The 22,455-nt window shown below is 42.6% G+C and overlaps 1 protein-coding gene across 1 annotated transcript in view; it reads left to right on the top strand.

The window, feature by feature from the left end:
- The window catches only part of MGAT4D (MGAT4 family member D), a 261,336-nt gene that overhangs the window by 179,755 nt on the left and 59,126 nt on the right, over positions 1-22,455 (top strand). The window contains exon 9 of the mRNA XM_077279227.1: positions 20,696-20,826. Within this exon, the coding sequence (XP_077135342.1) occupies positions 20,696-20,826 (131 nt within the window). The remainder of the gene's footprint in view (positions 1-20,695; positions 20,827-22,455) is intronic.

Here is a 22,455-nt window from a genome sequence, read left to right as displayed (position 1 = left end):
TATGCTACTTGGCTCTGCTATATTTCTCTGCTGTATCTGTGCATCATGAATCGTGGTATCTGTTAAAGAGGGGGGCCCATTGAGACTTTTGCCCGGGACCCTCAAAAACCTGGAGCAGGCCCTGGCTTCACTGATTGTTCGCGGCCGGGCGTGACCAATTAGCGTCAGGCGCAGTCCGGACCCTGCGTATAAATTGCATTATTATGAAAACTTTATAAATAAACTACATACATATTCTAGAATACCCGATGCGTTAGAATCGGGCCACCATCTAGTGGTTTTATAACCTTTTCCAGACTGATAGATCTCAATTACTTTTTCTCATATGTTCCAGAATTTTTGGATCGCAGCATTATGTCTTGTTTTTGGTCTACTTCACTTTGACAGGCAGGTCCTATTTAAGTAATTTCTTGATTGAAAACAGGTGTGGTAGTAATTAGGCCTCTGTGTGGCTAGGGAATTTGAACTGAGCTTGGGTTGAACTTGGATTTCTTTTTCCCTTAAGAATGACCTTCATTTGAAAGCTGGGTTTTGTGTTTGGTGATGTGAAACATTTAAGGGTACTGTCTCACAGTGGCACTTTTGTCGCTATGACGGTACGATCCGTGACGTTCCAGCGATATCCATACGATATCGCTGTGTCTGACACGCAGCAGCGATCAGGGACCCTGCTGAGAATCGTACGTCGTAGCAGATCGTTTGGAACTTTCTTTCGTCGCTGGATCTCCCGCTGTCATCGTTGGATTGGTGTGTGTGACACCGATCCAACGATGCGTTCGCTTGTAACCAGGGTAAACATCGGGTTACTAAGCGCAGGGCCGCGCTTAGTAACCTTATGTTTACCCTGGTTTCCATCGTAAAAGTAAAAAAAAACAAACAGTACATACTCACATTCCGGTGTCCGTCAGGTCCCTTGCAGTCTGCTTCCCGCTCTGACTGACTGCCGGCCGGAAAGTAAGAGCAGAGCACAGCGGTGATGTCACCGCTGTGATCTGCTTTCACTTTACGGCGGCACTCAGTCAGAGCGGGAAGCAGACTGCAAGGGACCTGACGGACACCGGAATGTGAGTATGTACGGTTTTTTTTTTTTTACTTTTACGATGGTAACCAGGGTAAACATCGGGTTACTAAGCACGGCCCTGCGCTTAGTAACCCGATGTTTACCCTGGTTACCCGGGGCCTTCGGCATCGTTGGTCGCTGGAGAGCTGTCTGTGTGACAGCTCTCCAGCGACCAAACAGCGACTTTCCAACGATCACGGCCAGGTCGTATCGCTGGTCGTGATCGTTGAAAAGTTGCAGAGTGTGACAGTACCCTTAGTGTGACAAAAATACTAAAGAATAAGAAAAAGGGAAGGGGCAAACGCTCTGACACAACTGTAAATATTATGAGGTGTGAAATCCTGCTAACAGACTCACTGTCACAGGCACTGGGAAAGGTCAGAGAGGCCCGACACCTGCGCACTGCAGTACTTTGTTCTGCCCTCAACAGGGCAGACAAAGTACGCCTGCGCCGGAGCCGCGGCAGGAAGAAAAGAAGAGGACGTCATCGTAAGAAGATGGGAGGCACCGGACCGCAACACCCATCGGACCAGACCGCAGCGGGACCGCCCCTGGGTGAGTATAATCTAACCTCTTTTTCTCATCTTTCAGGATACACCGAGGGCTTATGTACAGCATTACAGAATGCTGTACTTAAGCCCCTGATGCCGGTGGCCTTAGCTTCTAGACCAAAAATGGGGTTACAGATTCCCTTTAATGAATGGTTGTTTCTTGAGTCTTTAGAATGTATTCACACACATCAGTTTTGTGGGCTGTTAATAAAATTTCAAGAATAAAGCCACAAAACAGTCATGTGTGAATACATCCAAATAAAGTTGTTTAACTACTTTATTTAACTACGTGAGGATCTTGGAAGTGAGATTTGCATTTTGGAGACCTTTTTGACCTATTGTGATTATCTTTTTGGGGGAAAAATGATTGCGGTGGTCCCTTAATAGTGGCATTAGTGAGCTTACTGTACTAAATGGGAATACTGTGAATAGTTCACGTTGCGTGTGGTATATGTATTCAGTTCACTGTTCAGACTCCAGCATCAATCTCCTTACTGACAACCAGCTAGAATATTACATCTGACCTTGTGTTTCATGTAAGTGCTTCTGAGAAGAACTCTTAGCAGTAATGCCATCCAAGTAACCATTTTATTTATTGATCGAGGAAAGGCAGGATATTAGACGTCCAAAGCCAATCTACTGGTGCTTCAGTTTGTGGTTTCCTCCATTTATAAATGTTTATATAAAAACATAAGCCTCTGTCAGCATGTATTTACTCAGAGGGCCAGTATTGACAATGAATGAACTGTCTTACATCTGCGAGGGCAATATATGTGAATCCTAAAAAATGCATATTTGTGGTCATAATGTATGTATACATAATATACACGTACTTTTTGATTTACTACTTTTATGCTGTTAGTTTATAATTAGTGATGAGCGAATATACTCGTTACTCTAGATTTCTCGAACATGCTCTGTGTGCTCCGAGTATTTTTTAGTGCTCGGAGATTTAGTTTTTCTTGCCGCAGCTGAATGATTTAGGCTATGTGCACACGTTGCGGTTTTTACTGCGGATCCGCAACGTTTTTGACGCTGCAGATCCGCAGCAGTTTTCCATGCGGTGTACAGTACCATGTTAACCTATGGAAAATAAAAACCGCTGTGCACATGCTGCGGAAAAAATCACGCGGAAATGCAGCGGTTTATTTTCCGCAGCATGTCAATTCTTTGTGCGGATTCCGCAACGGTTTTACACCTGCTCCATATTAGAAAACTGCAGGTTTAAAACCGCAGTAGAATCCGCACAAAAACCGTGGTAAATCCGCAGTAAATCCGCGATAAATCCACAGGAAAAACGCAGTGTTTTTGCCCTGCGGATTTATCAAAATCCATGCGGAAAAATCCGCACACCACTCCGCAGCGTGTGCACATACATCTGTTAGCCAGCATAAGTACATGTGGGGGTTGCCTGGTTGCTAGGGAATCCCCACATGTACTTACGCTGGCTAACAGATGTAAATCATTCAGCTGCGGCAAGAAAAACAAAATCTCCAAGTAACGAGTATATTCGCTCATCACTATTTATCTACTATATAATTGTCTAAGGGATAGTTCCGTCTATCTGTCTGTCCTTTTGTCTGTCACGGATATTCATTGGTCGCGGCCTCTGTCTGTCATGGAATCCAAGTCGCTGCTTGGTCTCGCCAGCTGCCTGTCATGGCTGCCGCGACCAATCAGCGACGGCCACAGTCCGATTAGTCCCTCCCTACTCCCCTGCAGTCAGTGCCCGGCGCCCGCTCCATACTCCCCGCAGTTACCGCTCACACAGGGTTAATGCCTGCGGTAACGGACCGCGTTATGCCGCGGGTAACTCACTCTGTTACCGCCGCTATTAACCCTATGTCACCAAGTTTTTACTATTGATGCTGCCTATGCAGCGTCAATAGTAAAAACATCTAAGGTTAAAAATAATAATAATAATAAAAAAAATCATTATATACTCCCCTTCCGCCGCCTTTCCCGCTCTTCGCGACGCTCCGGTGACCCCTCCATGCAAGCGGCACGTTCCGGTGGCAAGGATGGTATGCGAGAAGGACCTTCCATGACGTCACGGTCATGTGACCGCGACGTCATCACATGTCCTGCACGAGAAGGACCTGCCGTGACGTCACGGTCATGTGACCGCGACGTCATCACACCCTGGGACCGGAAGCTGCCGCCTGCACCGAACACAGGCGACAGAACTACAAGGGTACCCTCGGAAGGTGAGTATATGTTTATTTTTTATTTTTTAACCTGTGACATACGTGGCTGGGCAATATACTACGTAGCTGGGCAATATACTACTTGACTGGCCAATATACTACGTGGCTGGGCAATATACTACGTGGCTCTGTGAGGTATACTAAGTCGCTGTGCAATATACTACGTGGCTCTGTGCTGTATACTACGTCGCTGTGCAATATACTACGTGGCTCTGTGCTGTATACTATGTCACTGGACAATATACTACATAACTGGGCAATATACTACGTGGCTGGGCAATATACTACTTGACTGGCCAATATACTACGTCGCTGTGCAATATACTACGTGGCTCTGTGCTGTATACTACATCGCTGTGCAATATACTACTTGGCTCTGTGCTGTATACTACGTCGCTGTGCAATATACTATGTGGCTCTGTGCTGTATACTATGTCACTGGGCAATATACTACGTAACTGGGCAATATACTACGTGGCTGGGCAATATACTACGTCACTGGGCAATATACTACGTAACTGGGCAATATACTACGTGGCTGGGTAATATACTACGTGGTTGGGCAATATGCTACGTGGCTGGGCAATATACTACGTGGGCTGTGCAATATACTACATGGACATGCATATTCTAGAATACCCGATGCGTTAGAATCGGGCCACCATCTAGTAATATATATAACGGTATTTTAGAATATGTATGTAGTTTATTTATTAAGTTTTCAGAATAATGCAATTTATACACAGGATTCGGCCGGCCGGGCGCGACCAATTAGCAAAGCGTGGTTCAAATTCCGCGCCAATTCGCGGCCAGACTGCGCCTGTCGCTGATTGGTCATGCCCGGCCGCGAACAATCAGTGAAGCCAGGGCCTGCTCCAGGTTTTTGAGAGCCCCGGGCGAAAGAGTCTCTGTGGAACCCCCTCTTTAACACATACCACGATTCATGATGCACAGATACAGCAGAGAAATATAACACAGCCAAGTCGCATACAGCCCACGTAGTATATAACACAGCCCACGTAGTATATAACACAGCCCACGTAGTATATAACACAGCCCACGTAGTATATAGCACAGCCCACGTAGTATATTGCCCAGCCACGTAGTATATTGCCCAGCCACGTAGTATATAGCACAGCCCCCGTAGTATATAGCACAGCCCACGTAGTATATTGCCCAGCCACGTAGTATATTGCCCAGCCACGTAGTATATAGCACAGCCCCCGTAGTATATAGCACAGACACGTAGTATATTGCCCAGCCACGTAATATATTGCACAGCCACATAATATATTGCATAAAGTCACGTAATATATTGCCCAGCCACGTAGTATAAAGCACAGCCCCCGTAGTATGTAGCACAGACACGTAATATATTGCCCAGCCACGTAATATATTGCCCAGCCACGTAATATATTGCCCAGCCACGTAATATATTGCCCAGACACGTAATATATACCACAGCCACGTAGTATATAGCACAGAGACGTAGTATATAACACAGCCCACGCAGTATATAACACAGCCCAATATGAAAAATATGAAAAAAATCCGGCACTCAAAGAAGAATTTCTTAATGTATATATTTATTTCATATCCCAGTACATTTCAATGTAACGTTTCGGTCATTTTGACCTTCATCAGACTAGGGTACAAACAGAAAAGGAAAAAGAAAACTAAATACTGACATATAATCCAGTACATATTAACAAGCATATATACACAGTCTTTGTCTCAATATAATCACTGATACATGTATACCTTCTGATCAAAAGAAATCCACCTTATCAACAAGAATTATCTTTATCTTTATTCATTTCCTTATGGACCCCATGTCGCATGAGAGCTTTTTCATATATATTAGTTTTAATAGAAAAAAAAACAGAAAAACTCAGCAAAAATCTGAAAGTAATATAAGAAAAATAATAAAAAGAAAAAACCCAGAAAAAAATAAAATGATAATTGGAGTTTCCGATTAATGTATAAATACTCCCAATACCAGATATACCAAGGACAGAGTCCCATGTTATATAGAAATATTGTATAAAATATTCAATTATGAATATACTTTCATAATTATTGTAGCAGATAGGAAAAAACTTGCTTACCAAATGATTATGGGAATTGAGAATAACGTTGTGAATATAGTTGGAGTAAGCCCCTTACTCAGGTGCAGAACTCCATAAAGATACTGAAATAAAGAGCCAAAGTGAAAATAGTATAATATAGGCAGCCCAAAGGAACTACTGAAGTGACTCCCTTCCATAATAAACTAAAGCTTACCGCTACGATATGCGTTATTGAATGGCCCAGCTGTGACAAACCCACCTATATAGAGACTGACTCCAAATAGGAGTACTAAAGGTACCTTCACACGAAACGACTTTACAACGAGAACGACAATGATCCGATCGCTGCAGCGTCGCAGTTTACATCGCTGTAGAGATGTCAAACACAGCAGCTCCAGAACGACGCAGGAGCGATCCTGTGACGTAGCGGTGACGCACTTATCGTTCTCACAGGTCGTTAGCTCCATGTTTAACATTGCTGGCATCGTTGCTTTTGCTGTCAAACACGACGATACACGCCGATCTGACGACCAAATAAAGTTCTGAACTTTAATCAACGACCAGCGATATCACAGCAGGATCCAGATCGCTGCTGTGTGTCAAACACAACGATATCGCTATCCAGGACGCTGCAACGTCACGGATCGTTGTCGTTCTCGTTGTAAAGTCGTTTCGTGTGAAGGTACCTTAAGACAAAAGATCGAAAATTAGACCAGAATGTGTTACATATCCATAAGGAAAAAACAACCACTATCCATAGTGTGGGCTTACCGTTAAAGAATCCGGTGGTAACTAAAACAGCTAACCGCATGTGGAGCACTGAGAAATCTCCTACATGCTTGCTGCCGGACCGCGCTCCCATTATAAGCTACCCGCCCGGAAGTGACTACTGGAAAAAGGCGCCTGGATCGCTGTGAAACGCACAAAGAATCGGCGCGACCGGAAGTACGTCACCCCATCGTGTCCAAGGTGAATAGGCCTCAATGGAACACAGCAGTGGAACGCGGAAGTGCGGTGTCCGTACCGAAGCGGTATAGTGAGAATTATTCAGCGCTGGAACGTGCAGATTAGGTGAAGTAATGGAAGGGAGAAGAGCGATCAATTTGCTGCCTAAAATGAGAAAAAAAGAAATCAGTAAAATATACTCATCGCTATATAAATATAAAGAATACACAAAACTAAAGTAATAACATATCCCATAAAAAATAAGGGACACCCACACAGCCCATGCAGCATATAACACAGCCCACGTAGTATCTAACACAGCCCACGTTGTATATAGCAATGTGGGCACCATATCCCTGTTAAAAAAATGAATTAAAATAAAAAACAGTTATATGCTTACCTTCCGGCGGCCCCCGGATCCAGCCCAGGCATTTACCGATGCTCCTCGTGATGCTCCGGTCCCAAGAATGCATTTCGGTCTCGCGAGATGATGACGTAGCGGTCTCGCGAGACCGCTACATCACCATCTCGCGAGACCGCAATGCATGGCCCGGAGCGTCGCGAGGAGCAGCGGGAAAGGCGTCGGAAGGTGAGAATATAATGATTTTATTTTGTGTATTATTTTTAACATTAGATCTTTTTACTATTGATGCTGCATAGGCAGCATCAATAGTAAAAAGTTGGTCACACAGGGTTAATAGCAGCGTTAACTTACTGCGTTACACTGCGGCATAACGCGGTGTAACGCAGCCATTAACCCTGTGTGAGCGCTGACTGGAGGGGGCACTGACAGAGTAGGAAGGGGCGAATTCGCGGCCGGACTGTGCCCGTCGCTGAATGGTCGTGACCTGCCAGCCGCGACCAATCAGCGACGCGCGATTTCCGTGGCAGACAGACAGACGGAAGTGCCCCTATAAATATACACAGCTCTGGCAAAAATTAACAGACCACCACATCAAAACCCTGTCATGGGCAGCCCAATCTCCACACCTGAACCTCATTGAAAACCTCTGGAATGTAATCAAGAGGATGATGGATAGTCACAAGCCATCAAACAAAGAAGAACTGCTTCCATTTTTGCGCCAGAAGCAGTGTGAAAGACTGGTGGCAAGCATGCCAAGACGCATGAAAACTGTGATGAAAAATCATGGTTATTCCACAATATATTGATTTTTGAACTCTTCCTGAGTATTCACTCAGTGTGAACCTGCTTTCATCTGTGAAGAGCACAGGGTGCCAGTGGCAAATTTGCCAATCCTGGTGTTCTGTGGCAAATGCCAAGAGTCCTGCACAGTGTTGGGCTCTGAGCACAACCCCCATATGTGGACGTCGTGCACTCAGACCATCCTCATGGAGTCGGCTTCTAACGTTTCTGCAGACACATGCACATTTGTGGCCTGCTGGAGGTCATTTTGCAGGGCTCTGGCAGTACTCCTCCTGTTCCTCCTTGCACAAGGGCTGAGATAGCGGTCCTGCTGCTGGGTTGTTGCCCTCCTACGGCCCCCTCCAATTCTCCTGGTGTACTGGCTTGTATCCTGGTAGCGCCTCCAGCCGCTGGACACTACGGTGACACACGGCAAACTTTCTTGCCACAGCTCGCACTGATGTGCCATCCTGGATGAGCTGCACTACCTGAGCCACTTGTGTGGGTTGTAGAGTCTGTCTCATGCTACCACGAGTGTGAAAGCACAACCAACATTCAAAAGTGACCAAAACATCAGCCTGAAAGCATTGGTACTGAGATGTGATCTGTGGTCCCCACCTGCAGAACCACTCCTTTATTGAGTGTGTCTTGATAATTGCCAATAGTTCATCCATTTGCACAACAGCATGTGAAATTGATTGTCAAAGAGTGTTGCTTCCTAAGTGGACAGATTGATTTCACAGAAGTTTGATTTACTTGGAGTTACATTCTGTTGTTTAAGTGTTCCCTTTAGTTTTTTGAGCAGTATATATATCTATATATAGTACAGACCAAAAGTTTGTACACATTGGGGTCATTGTCCTGTTGAAAAATAAATGATGGTCCAACTAAAAGCAAACCGGATGGAATAGCATACCGCTGCAAGATGCTGTGGTATCAATGCTGGTTCAGTATGCCTTCAATTTTGAATAAATCTCCTAGTGTCACCAGCAAAGCACCCCCACCATCACACCTCCTCCTCCATGCTTCACTGTGGTAACCAGGCATGTGGAGTCCATCCGTTCACCTTTTCTGTGTCGCACAAAGACACGGTGGTTGGAACCAAAGATCTCAAATTTGGACTCATCAGACCAAAGCACAGATTTCCACTGGTCTAATGTACATTCCTTGTGTTCTTTAGCCCAGTCTCTTCTGCTTGTTGCCTGCCCTTAGCAGTGGTTTCCTAGCAGCTATTTTACCATGAAGGCCTGCTGCACAAAGTCTCCTCTTAATAGTTGTTGTAGAGATGTGTGTGTCTGCTGCTAGAACTCTGTGTGGCATTGACCTGGTCTCTAATCTGAGCTGCTTTTAACCTGCGATTTCTGACTCGGATAAACTTATCCTCAGAAGCAGAGGAGACTCTTGGTTTTCCTTTCCTGGGGCGGTCCTCATGTGAGCCAGTTTCTTTGTAGTGCTTGATGGTTTTTGCCACTGCACTTGGGGACACTTACAAAGTTTTCCCAATGTTTGAGACTGACTGACTTTCATTTCTTAAAGCAATGATGACCACTCGTTTTTCTTTACTTAGCTGCTTTTTTTTGTCATAATACAAATTCTAACAGTCTGTTCAGTAGGACTATCGGCTGTGTATCCACCAGACTTCTGCACAACACAACTGATGTTTCCAACCCCATTTATAAGGCAAGAAATCCCACTTATTAAACCTGACAGCGCACACTTGTGAAGTGAAAACCATTCCCGGTGACTACCTCTTGAAGCTCATCAAGAGAATGCCAAGAGTGTGCAAAGCAGTTATCAAAGCAAAAGGTGGCTACTTTGAAGAACTTAGAATATAAGACATAATTTCAGATGTTTCACACTTTTTTGTTTAGTACATAATTCCTCATGTGTTAATTCATAGTTTCGATGCCTTCAGTGTGAATGTACAATTTTCATAGTCATGAAAATACAGAAAAATTATTAAATGAGATGTGTCCAAACTTTTTGTCTGTACTGTGTGTGTGTGTGTGTATGTATGTGTGTGTATGTATGTGTATATATATATATATATATATATATATATATATATATATATATATATAAATAAATATGCTTTAAGAATTGTAAACATCTTCAGAACTGGATGCGTAAGGGGTGCATTGTGAGCACTCAGGAATAGTGTTGAGCGATACCGTCCGATACTTGAAAGTATCGGTATCGGATAGTATCGGCCGATACCCGAAACGTATTGGATATCGCCGATACCCGATACCAATACAAGTCAATGGGACACCAAGTATCGGAAGGTATCCTGATGGTTCCCAGGGTCTGAAGGAGAGGAAACTCCCCTTCAGGCCCTGGGATCCATATTAATGTGTAAAATAAAGAATAAAAATAAAAAATATTGATATACTCACCCTCTGACGCGCCCTGGTTGTAACCGCCAGCCTTCGTTCCTAAGAATGAGCGCTTGAAAGACCTTAGATGACGTCACGGCTTGTGATTGGTCGCGTGGCGGTCACGTGACCGCTCCGCGACCAATCACAGGCCGCGACGTCATCTAAGGACTTTAAAGCGCTCATTCTTATGAGACACTTATCAGAGACACTGAGCAGCATCTGCTGCATATACCCCCGGAAGAAGGCACGGCGCCGAAACGCGCGTTGGGGTGAGTGGCATCGTGGTCCCCCAGGTAAATGCAGCTATTATTTATCCTTTCCCACTTCAGGCTATGCTCTTTCACTGTGGATGAGCTTTTGTTACTGTAATCTGATGCCATGATGGGCTAACGTTTTGTGTATCCCTTACAAATGGGTTTTGTTTACATTTCCTTATGAAATTTTTGCACAAAGCACTGGCACCTTTTCTATAACTATTAACTTATGTTAAATAGTATTTGCCTGGTGGGTACTGCTCTGCCACTCTAATTGTTGAGGTCTTTGTCGTCTCCCTGTTATCTCTCATTTATTGTTTATGTACTTTGTATGTCAAATAAAAATTGTTACTTTTATACAATCAGGTTTTTCTGGTGCTTTTTTCTTTATTGGTTAACACATCTGCTAGCACTGCTCAGTGTCTCACGGTGAACTCGTATGACCTGACTGACATCACCACGAGCGTGAGAAAGAAAATATTGTTTTCTGTGTTAAGGCTGATTTCACACTAGGCGTTTTTTGCAGCGTATTTTTTTGGTTGCGTGTTTTTGTGCAAATTCTCAGCTTCATTTTACATTATGAGCAAAGTCTTAGCTTTCAGATATCTCATGCACACAGCTTGTTTTTTTTTTTTTGTCGTCAGGATTTTGTGCTTTGCATGTTATTTTGCACAATAGAGCATGTCACTTCTTTCAGCGTTTTTCACCTATTGACATGAATGGAGTGGTGAAAAAACACACCAAAAATGCAGGTCTTAGGTTTTGCTGCTTTTTTTGTTTCAAAACCTGATTCTACAGAATAGGCCTTTTTTTTTGCAATACTTAACTTTATCAGCATGCACAAGAGACAAATCTAGCATGCCAAAACCGCTGCAAAAAGTGCAAGAAAAAAACAAGGAAAACCTGCCTTTTTTCCTGCTGCTTCTTTCTTGCCAAGAGATCAGCTTTTGCTGCAGAAAAAAAAATGCTGTAAAAGTGCATAGTGTGAACTTACCCTAAATATGTCCACCCCAATGGATAGGAGCTGACCTGCTGTACCTGGCAGCGGCCAGTAAACTGATGCAGCAGTGATGTACTGCTCTCTACACTGTTGTGGTGTACTGTTCCCTACACTGTTCTGGTGTACTGTTCCCTACACTGTTATGGTGTCCTGTTCCCTACACTGTTGTGGTGTCCTGTTCCCTACACTGTTGTGGTGTCCTGTTCCCTACACTGTTGTGGTGTACTGTTCCCTACACTGTTGTGGTGTACTGTTCCCTACACTGTTGTGGTGTACTGCTCCCTACACTGTTGTGGTGTCCTGTTCCCTACACTGTTGTGGTGTACTGCTCCCTACACTGTTGTGGTGTCCTGTTCCCTACACTGTTGTGGTGTACTGCTCCCTACACTGTTGTGGTTTACTGCTCCCTACACTGTTGTGGTGTCCTGTTCCCTACACTGTTGTGGTGTACTGCTCCCTACACTGTTGTGGTGTCCTGTTCCCTACACTGTTGTGGTGTACTGCTCCCTACACTGTTGTGGTGTACTGCTCCCTACACTGTTGTGGTGTACTGCTCCCTACACTGTTGTGGTGTACTGCTCCCTACACTGTTGTGGTGTACTGCTCCCTACACTGCTGTGGTGTACTGCTCCCTACATTGCTGTGGTGTATAGGTAATCCGCAACCCCCCCAGTGAGCCTGCATTCGCACTATAAGACGCACCTCCCATTTTCCGCCCATATTTTTTTGTGAAAAAGTGCATCTTATAGTCCGAAAAATATGGTAATTTATTATTTTGGATCATTTTGTATTTTTTAATTTTATCAAGTCTTAAATTATTTATGAATGCCATAGGATTTTTTCCATTTGTCAATTGTGCTAGAAGTGTCCTAGCCTTTATTACTGATATTAAAAAAATTCTGCTGATTTCTGTTGGCCCTTTATCTGCTCCACTTATCTTAGTTAGTTGTGGTGGGGTTGCATACATGTTGTTATTTTGCTTGCTTTCTTGTAAGCCGTTAATGCTTAATTTTTTAAAGATTTTACATTTCTTGTTGTTCTTCCTCTAAGTATAAATCCCAGTATAAATGATAATCCTCCTCACGCTCCTTATTATCTAAGCCAAACTCAAACAACCAAGTTTTAAGTATCTTCTGAAAATTTTCATCTTGTGTTGGATATACAAGGAATCTCCATAATTATATCTGTGCCTTTCAGTCATAAAAAGATTGTAATACCGGCGCATGATCTATGTTTGTGTTGTATCTCTACGCTATTGACTCTGTTAAGCAGATTATGATATTAAAATATAATCTACCCTAGACCAAGTATTGTGAACATGGGAAAATTGGTTTATACTTACTACCCATCGGAAACATACTACACCACATATCTACCATATTGGTATTTACAATAAAAGGAGCTAGTATTTTATCATGGGTTCTCTCTGTTTCTAGTTTTCCTTTTGACCGAGATTTATCTTTCGATACATATAATACGGTATTTAAATCCCTCTCTTATAATAATCTTTTCCTCATTCCCAAGTACCCGTTTTCCAGATCTAGAAAGAATGTTTTGTTATTTGTATTCGGCGCATACTATGGTGTGAAAGTGTTTGCCCCCTTTCTGATTTCCCATTCTTTTGCATGTTTGTCACACTTAAATGTTTCAAATTACCAAACAAATTTTAAATATTGAACAAAGATAACGTAAATAAAATGCAGTTTGTAAATTAATGTCTTTATTAAGGGGAAAAGAAATCCAAATCTACCGGGTCCTGTGTAAAAAAGTGATTGCCACCCCCATTAAAACATAAATTAATTGTGGTTTATCACATCTTTGGGAATCTGAGTTCAAATTCCCTAGCCACACCCAGGCCTGATTACTGTCACACCTGTTTTCAATCAAGAAATCACTTAAATAGGACCTGCCTGACAAATTTGCATAGACCAAATGCTTTTCAAAACCTAGACATCATGTCGCAATTCAAAGAAATTATTAAACTAAATAATTGAGATTTATCAGTCTGGAAAAGGTTATAAAGCCATTTGTCAAGCTTTGGAACGCCAGCAAACCACAGTGAGAGCCATTATCCACATATGGCGAAAATGTGGAACAGTGGTGAACCATGCCAGAAATGGCTGGCCAACCAAAATTATCCCAAGAGCACAGTGATGAATCATCCAAGAGGTCACAAATGACCCCACAACAACATCAAAAGAACTGCAGGCCTCACTTGCCCAAGTTAAGGTTCATGACTCCACCATAAGAAAGAGACTGGGCAAAAAATGGCCAGGATGGCAGAGTTCCGAGATGAAAGCCACTGCTGAGCAATAAGAACATAAAGGCTCATCTTAGTTTGTGCCAGAAAACATCTTGATGATCCCCAAGACTTTTGGGAGAATACTTTGTGGACTGTCAAGACAAAAGTTGAAATTTTTGGAATGTGCATGTCCCATTACATCTGCTGTAGAAGTAACTCAGCATTTCAAAAACTGAACATCAGACCAACAGTAAAATATGGTGGTTGTAGTGCGATGGTCTGGGGCTGTTTTGCTGCTTCTGGACCTGGACCTGTGGTAATGGAACCATGAATTCTGCTGTCTACCAAAAAATCTTGAAGAAGAATGTCTGGCCACCTGTTCGTGATCTCAAGCTATCTTGGGTTATGCAGCAGGACAATCATCCAAAAACACACCAGCAAGTTCATTTTTGAATGGCTTAAGAAAAACAAAATTAAAACTTTGGAGCGGCCTAGTCAAAGTCCTGACATTAAAGAGAACCTGTCACTACTTTTCAGTGTCAGCTATGCATTTCCTAAATACTTATACAACCCCGCTCCCCATGTATCACCCATAAAAACCTTTTATAATTCTCTTGCGATGTATTCTAATAGGGTTCGCCTGGTCCGATAGGCGTGGCTGCGGTTCACTCACTCCACCCATCTCCACAGCTGCTGCACGCAGTACTTGACGTGAATGACTCAGATTACTGTGAGATATCACGCCTGCGTAGTCAAAAGGTTTCTCGTGCATGCGCACTTATGCTTTTCAGCTTTGCCCACAGTTGGGCAAAGCATACTTCGCACGCGTGAGAAACCATTTGACTGCCAATTTTGCAAGTTTTTCCACCTGCAAAGAATGGAGAGGTCTTAGAGACAGAATCTAAAAAGAAAAGCCAGAAAATCACATTGTATGATTTTTGAACAAATAGCATTTTATTGCATGAAATACAGTATTTGATACAACATAAAAACAGAACTTAATGTTTGGTACAGAAACCTTTGATTGCAATTACATAGGTCAGATGCTTCCTGTAGTTCTTGACAAAGTTTGCCCACTCCTCCATACAGATCTTCTCCAGATTTTTCGGATTTCAGGGTTGTTGCTGGGTGACATTGAGTTTAAGCTCCCTCCAAAGATTTTCTATTGGGCTCAGGTCTGGAGACTGGCTATACCACTCCAGGACCTTGAAATGCTTCTTATGGAGCCAATCCTTATTTCCTCTGGCTGCGTGTTTTTGGTCATTGTCATGCGGGAAGACTCAGCCACGACCCATATTTAATGCTCTTACTGAAGGAATGAGGTTGTTGCCCAAAATCTCACAATACATGACTCCATCCACCCTCTCTTCAATATGGTGCAGTCGTCCTGTCCCATTTTCAGAAAAGCACCCCCAAAGTATGATGTTTCCTCAACCATGCTTCACGGTTGGCATGATGTTCTTGGGATTGTACTCCTCCTTATTCTTCCAACACAAGTGGAGTTGATTACAAAAGGTTCTGTTTTGATCTCCTCTGACCACATGACCTTGTCCCATTCCTCCTCTGGATCATCCAGATGGTCATTGGCAAACTTTAAACGGGTCTGGACATGTGCTGGCGTGACAGTGTGCCCTGCAGGATTATCCATGATGGCATAGTGTGTTCCTAATGATAATGTTTGAGACTGTGGTCCCAGCTCTCTTCATTCAGGACATTGGTCAGGTCCTCCAGTGTAGTTCTGGGCTGATTCCTGACCTTTCTCAGAACCATCATTACTCCACGAAGTGAGATCTTACATGGAGCCCCAGGCCAAGAAAGATTGAAAGTCATCTTGTGTTTCTTTCATTTTCTAACAATTGTGCCATAAGTTGTTACCTTCTCATCAAGCTGCTCGCCTATTGTCCTGTAGCCCATCCCATCTTTGTGTAGGTTTACAATTTTGTCCCTGGTGTCCATAGCTCTTTAGTCTTGGCCATGGTGGAGAGGTTGTAGTGTGATTGATTTATTGTGTGGACAGGTGTCTTTTATACAGGTAATGAGTGCAGTGTACGAGGTAGTCTTAGTTTTTCTTTAACATGTCTGTGAGAGCCGGAATTCTTGACCGTTGATAGGTGATCAAATACTTATTTCATGCAATAAAATGCAGTGTCATTATTTAAATCATCATACAATGTGATTTTCTGGTTTTTATTTTTAAATTCTGTTTCTCACAGCTGAAGTGTACCTACAATATAAATTACAGACCTTTCCATTCTTTGTACGTGGGAAAATTTGCAAAATCAGCAATGTATCAAATACTCTTCTTCCCCATTGTATATTGTATTTATTTATTTTTGTATGCACATGCCATTAAGATAAGACAATAGCTACGGTGTAATCCAAATGGCAAAGATAACAAAACAGGGCTATCCTCATTCAAAATAATGTCTGGATGGTCGGTGAATGGGTTAAATGGAAAAAGTTGAAACCGCACTTCCAAATGCAGTACAAATGTGTAAATTATCCTTTATTACAAGTATTAGTCTGTTTTACTATGTGAACCCATGTGTATTCACAAATGTTTTTTTGTGGATTTGTACTAAAAAGAAAGAATATACACATTTTTATTGCATTTGTAAGTGCCATTTCAACTTTTTCCTATTAAAAACTGTCTATTGTTGACTGTTTCTTAAGAATAATAATAAAAAAAAGTTTGACATTTAGAAAGCCAGCCCACCCCCGCTTTATTTAAAAATATTTATGTGGAAGGGTGCCAGATTTGAATCGTGTGTACACAGTGTCATAATAATTTATTATCAATATAGGTGGGCCTCCCAATTTGTATATATGTTGTAATAATAATAGTAATAACAATCATCTTTACTTTAAAAACATTATATATGGAGGAATTAAATTATTTTCATGCTTTATATAAGACAATATAAGACAGAAGTATTGCTTCTGAAGCTAAACCATGTATTTTCCCTGCATCAGCTTTTGCACGAAGATTGCCAGTCTTTCAAATAAATGTGGAACAATGTAATACACCCGAGCCCGCCGTGTGGGTAACTGGTCTGTATTCACTAATAGGTCATGAAGATTGAGGTTTTGTTTTTTTATAGGAGAAGGAGGTCTGGGAGCTTTAACGGGATCCACATGCAACACCAAATGGGTAGAGCCAAATCAGAACACAGGTGGGTGCTCACAAGGCTAGTGAGCACAGCCAAACAGGAAAAATTGAGTGGATAGCGACACACCACTGATGAAAAAATGAAAAAAAAAAAAACTTTATTCAGGCATAGCAAGCCATATTAAAAACATAGGCTTTTCATGTTTTTAATATGGCTCGCTATGCCTGAATTAAGTTTTTTTTCATTTTTTCATCAGTGGTGTGCCATTATCCTCTCAATTTTTCCTGTTTTTTTTTTTATAAAGCCAACCAAGAAACTCTTTGCAGGTTACAACTTTTTACAACCTCAGTGGGGTCACTAATCATACTCCAGTCTTTATTGGTTAGTGATTGCACCCTTCATGGTCATTTGTAGGGATGTTAGGCCATAAGATATTTTTGGCACACGTGTCACAGAAAAATTTGGCAGCACTCACCGATCTTGGAGTGATTGTAATCCTTTATTCAAGCATGAAAGACAAAATCTTCACTGCTCGGGGGTATGCACAGTTACGAGGGTGTGCAGGGATCGACGACGGCCGTTTCACGCTGAGTGTAGCGCTTCTACGGGTCAGTTGCAGAGCACTGACGTCCCAACCATGAATTGTGTGGCAGCTTCTGTTAATTGGAGCTTACAATACTATCCTAACATCTCTAGGAAATGAGCACTGGCTGATAAATGACTTGGGTATGTTCATTTACTCAAATCTGATGCTTAGTTACGCCAGACTCATTTTTTCAATGGGTCAATGGGCCTGGAGACATGGACTGTTGTTCGTTTGAGTCTGAAGGTTGACTCTTGAATTATATTGATTTGATGTTTGTGAATTGTTGAATGGCTGCTGTTTGCCTATTATATCAGCTCTTACAGTTTGTTACACTCTTTGGGTACTGTCTCACAGTGGCACTTTGGTCGCTACGACGGCACGATCCTTGACGTTCCAGCGATATCCATACGATATCGCAGTGTGTCACACGCTACTGCGATCAGGGACCTCGCTGAGAATCGTACGTCGTAGCAGATCGTTTGAAACTTTCTTTCGTCGTCAAGTATCCCGCTGTGGCGGCATGATCGCATCGTGTAACAAAGGTTGTATACGATGTGCGCACAGTAACCAACGGCTTCTACATCGCAAATACGTCATGAAATTATCACGGATCGTGCCGTCGTAGCGACCAAAGTGCCACTGTGAGACGGTACCCTTTGTCGGACAGGACACAGGATGGTTGCACAATTGGTGTTGATTACCCATTGTATAAGTCCATGTAGCTTGTTGACCTGCAAACACTGAAGGACAAACTATGCCGATTGCTTGGCTACTCAAACAATTAGAGCTGATCTCCTCCCACCTTCCCCCAGACCTGTGGATGGTGGCTTTAAGGACAGCTGTGAACTGAAAAAGGGGGATGTCCCTCTGTTGCAGTAGAGACAATGCAGAACAAAAGCCAAGACACCATGGCTCCATCAAGAGTAAGGCTGCCGTCACACTAGCAGTATTTGGTCAGTATTTTACATCAGTATTTGCAAGCCAAAACCAGGAGTGGGTGATAAATGCAGAAGTGGTGCATATGTTTCTATTATACTTTTCCTCTAGTTGTTCCACTCCTGGTTTTGGCTTTCAAATACTGATGTAAAATACTGACAAAATACTGCTAGTGTGACAGCAGCCTAACACACATTTGACATTCTACATGATGCCAGCCTAAGGGACCATGACCCTTGCTGCAGGAATACAGATCTGCTCCATTGACCATCTCTAAACCCTTGGAGACGTTCAGAGAAACCAGGTTGGAACCCTTCGGTCACCTGGCCCCATGGAGATGTTTGGAGAAGCCAGGATGGGACTCTCCATTTTCCTGGTCCCATGGAGACATTCAGAGAAGCCAGGTTGGGACAGTCGGGTCACTTGGCCACGTATCTCACTGTACTCAGTCGGCTTCCTAATCTTGTCGTTACCTCCTCTTTGTGGATGCCCTGCAAAAGCGGGGTACCACTGTTGGGGTACTTGGCCCTGAAAGCCCTGAAGTCGCAGATGCTCTAATCTCGGGGAGTCATTGGAAGGGTGAGACTCTGTAATTTGCATCATATTGGGTATTTGCTGGGACTGTTCTATATGTTGTCTATGGGTGATTCAATAAATTATTGCACACTGTTTTACTCTCACCCTGTGTTGTCTGAGTGGTATTCTGCCCCCGGGAAAGGAGTGCGAACGTTCAGTGGCATAAGCCCTGGTCCATGCCGTCTTTGTTATGACAGCCGGTCCAGTGGACTAGAGCACCCACTGACCCTGATGGCTCCATGTATTTCTTTTGTGAAAAGCTATATTTTGACCAGAATTTAAATACCAAACAACATACTGTGCAGCTTATGAATATTACACACTTACAATAGTAATGGCCTGTAAATTGACTGACTTTGCAAAATCCTTTCTAGACCAGTTGGCTAAGGAGATATGACTGAGAAAACTGTAAGGGTACCGTCACACAGTGCAATTTTGATCGCTACGACGCCACGATCCGTGACGTCGCAGCGATCGTATGATTATCGCTCCAGCGTCGTAGACTGCGGTCACACGTTGCAATCACGGCGCTGGAGCGATGCCGAAGTCCCCGGGTAACCAGGGTAAACATCGGGTAACTAAGCGCAGGGCCGCGCTTAGTAACCCGATGTTTACCGTGGTTACCAGCGTAAAAGTAAAAAAAAAAAAACCGTACATGCTCACCATCTGATGTCCGTCCGGTCCCTTGCCGTCCGCTTCCTGCTCTGACAGATCCGGCCGTACGGTGAGAGCAGAGTGCAGCGGTGACGTCACCGCTGTGATCTGCTCTCACTTTCCGGCCGGCAGACAGTCAGAGCGGGAAGCGGACGGCAAGGGACCGGACGGACATCAGATGGTGAGCATGTACGGTTTTTTTTTTTTTACTTTTACGCTGGTAACCACGGTAAACATCGGGTTACTAAGCGCGGCCCTGCGCTTAGTTACCCGATGTTTACCCTGGTTACCAGCGAACGCATCGCTGGATCGCTGTCACACACAACGATCCAGCGATGTCAGCGGGTGATCAAGCGACGAAAGAAAGTTCCAAACGATCTGCTACGACGTACGATTCTCAGCAGGATCCCTGATCGCTGCTGCGTGTCAGACACTGCGATATCGTAACGATATCGCTAGAACGTCACGAATCGTACCGTCGTAGCGATCAAAATTGCACTGTGTGACGGTACCCTAAGGCACCTTATAATTTTATCTATCCTTCTGTCTACATTGAGGGTCATGTTGTGTTCTTTGTGTTGTTTTCTTGATTATCTAAATGAAGAGATAAGCACAGCCGGAACTTTGCATTTTACCAGCAGCCAAACTCCCATGCCCATACACCCAGATTATGAAATGGAGGGTTGACCGTACAAAGGTTTATTTTCTGTGAATTGAGAACTGCTTCATTTTATCTGTTATTTAACTCCATTGAGAGTGGTGCAACATATAAAGGTAACATTTCCACAAACTGCTGCTGTTGATTTTGCATGGAACTGATTTAATCCTATGAACAACCTGGATGAATGTATGCCCTTAACACGCCAAAGAATTAATTTTTCAGTCCAGACAACTTCAGGCATTTGTATCCTGTTCATGGAAAACCTGTAATACTGCTTTTTATCCATTACAGTTGTCATTTAATATATTTGTGTATTTTTTAGGAAAGCTGTTCAAGTGTAAAGATCTACCGTATGTAGCAGAATTTTTTTTGATGTTCTACAAAGATAAACCCATAGACTGGCTCCTTGATCATTATCTCTGGGTAAAAGTGTGCAACCCTGAAAAAGACGCAGTGAGTGTTGATTTTTATTATATTCTGCTTATAGCTGACAAGTGCTTTAGTTCAAATAATTGAAAGCTGTAGCTTTAATGCAAATTGTATGAACTAACTGCTGCATTGCAGTGTATTACTTAATACGGTTCTCCATTAGTATATAAACTCATCTTGGTGGGCCCAAAGCCTTTACCTTCCCTCCGTTTGGGCAGAAACTATATGGAATGTGAAGCCTCCAACTAATCAGCGACCGCTCATTGCCCCCCACCAGATATTGTAGCATTGTTGGGAAAGACGTGGTTAAATCCCAATTCTGCAGTGTTTTGATTAGTCACATGAGGAATTTTCACTAAGGCTAAGTTCCCATGATGAGCTTTTGCTGTGTTTTTGATGTTGCATAATTTCTGCACCTATTATTTAAATTAGGTTACTTGCATTGTTTCATAGTGTTTTTGTTTGCTTTTTTTAACATGCGTTTTTATTGCATTTTTAACATGCGTTTTTATTGCATTTTGACTCTGGATTTTTTTTTGTTTTTGTTTGGTGTATCAAACTGTAAATAAAGCGGTTTTGTTTAACCCCTTCACCCCGAAGCCTGTTTTCACCTAACTGACACGGCCAATTTTTACAATTCTGACCACTGTCACTTTATGAGGTCATAACTCTGAAACGCTTCAACGGATCCTGGTGATTCTGAGATTGTTTTCTCGTGACATATTGTACTTTATGATAGTGGTAAAACTTCTTCGATATGACTTGCATTTATTTGTGAAAAAAACAGAAATTTGTCGAAAATTATGAAAATTTAGCAATTTTCAAATTTTTCGTTTTTATGCCCTTAAATTAGAGAGTTATATCACATAATATAGTTAATAAACAACATTTCCCACATGTCTGCTTTACATCAGCACAATTTTGGAAACATAATTTTTTTTTGTTAGGGAGTTATAAGGGTTAAAAGTTGACCAGCGATTTCTCATTTTTGCAACAAAATTTGCAAAACCATTTTTTTTACGGACCACCTCACACTTGAAGTGACTTTGAGGGGTCTATATGACAGAAAATGTCCAAAAGTGACACCATTCTAAAAACTGCACCCCTCAAGGTACTCTAAACCACATTCAAAAAGTTTATTAACCCTTCAGGTGCTTCACAGGAATTTTTGGAATGTTTAAAAAAAATTGAACATTTAACTTTTTTTTCACAAAATTTTTACTTCAGATCCAATTTGTTTTATTTTACCAAGGGTAACAGGAGAAATTGGACCAAAAAAGTTGTTGTACAATTTGTCCTGAGTACGCCGATACCCCACATGTTGGGGTAAACCATTGATTGGGCACATGGCAGAGCTCGGAAGGGAAGGAGCGCCATTTGACTTTTCAATGCAAAATTGGCTGGAATTGAGATCGGAACCCATGTCGTGTTTGGAGAGCCCCTGACGTGCCTAAGCAGTGGAAACCCCCACAAGTGACACCATTTTGGAAAGTAGACCCTCTAAGGAACTAATCTAGATGTGTGGTGAGCACTTTGAACCTCCAAGTGCTTCACAGAAGTTTATAATGTGGAGCCGTAAAAAAAATTAATATTAATTTTCACAAAAAATGATCTTTTTGCCCCAAATTTTTTATTTTCCCAAGGGTAGCAGGA

Source organism: Ranitomeya variabilis, chromosome 1, assembly GCF_051348905.1.
Source record: "Ranitomeya variabilis isolate aRanVar5 chromosome 1, aRanVar5.hap1, whole genome shotgun sequence".
In the NCBI taxonomy this organism is placed as follows: Eukaryota; Metazoa; Chordata; class Amphibia; order Anura; family Dendrobatidae; genus Ranitomeya; species Ranitomeya variabilis.
This window is presented reverse-complemented; position numbering and strand designations above follow the sequence as displayed.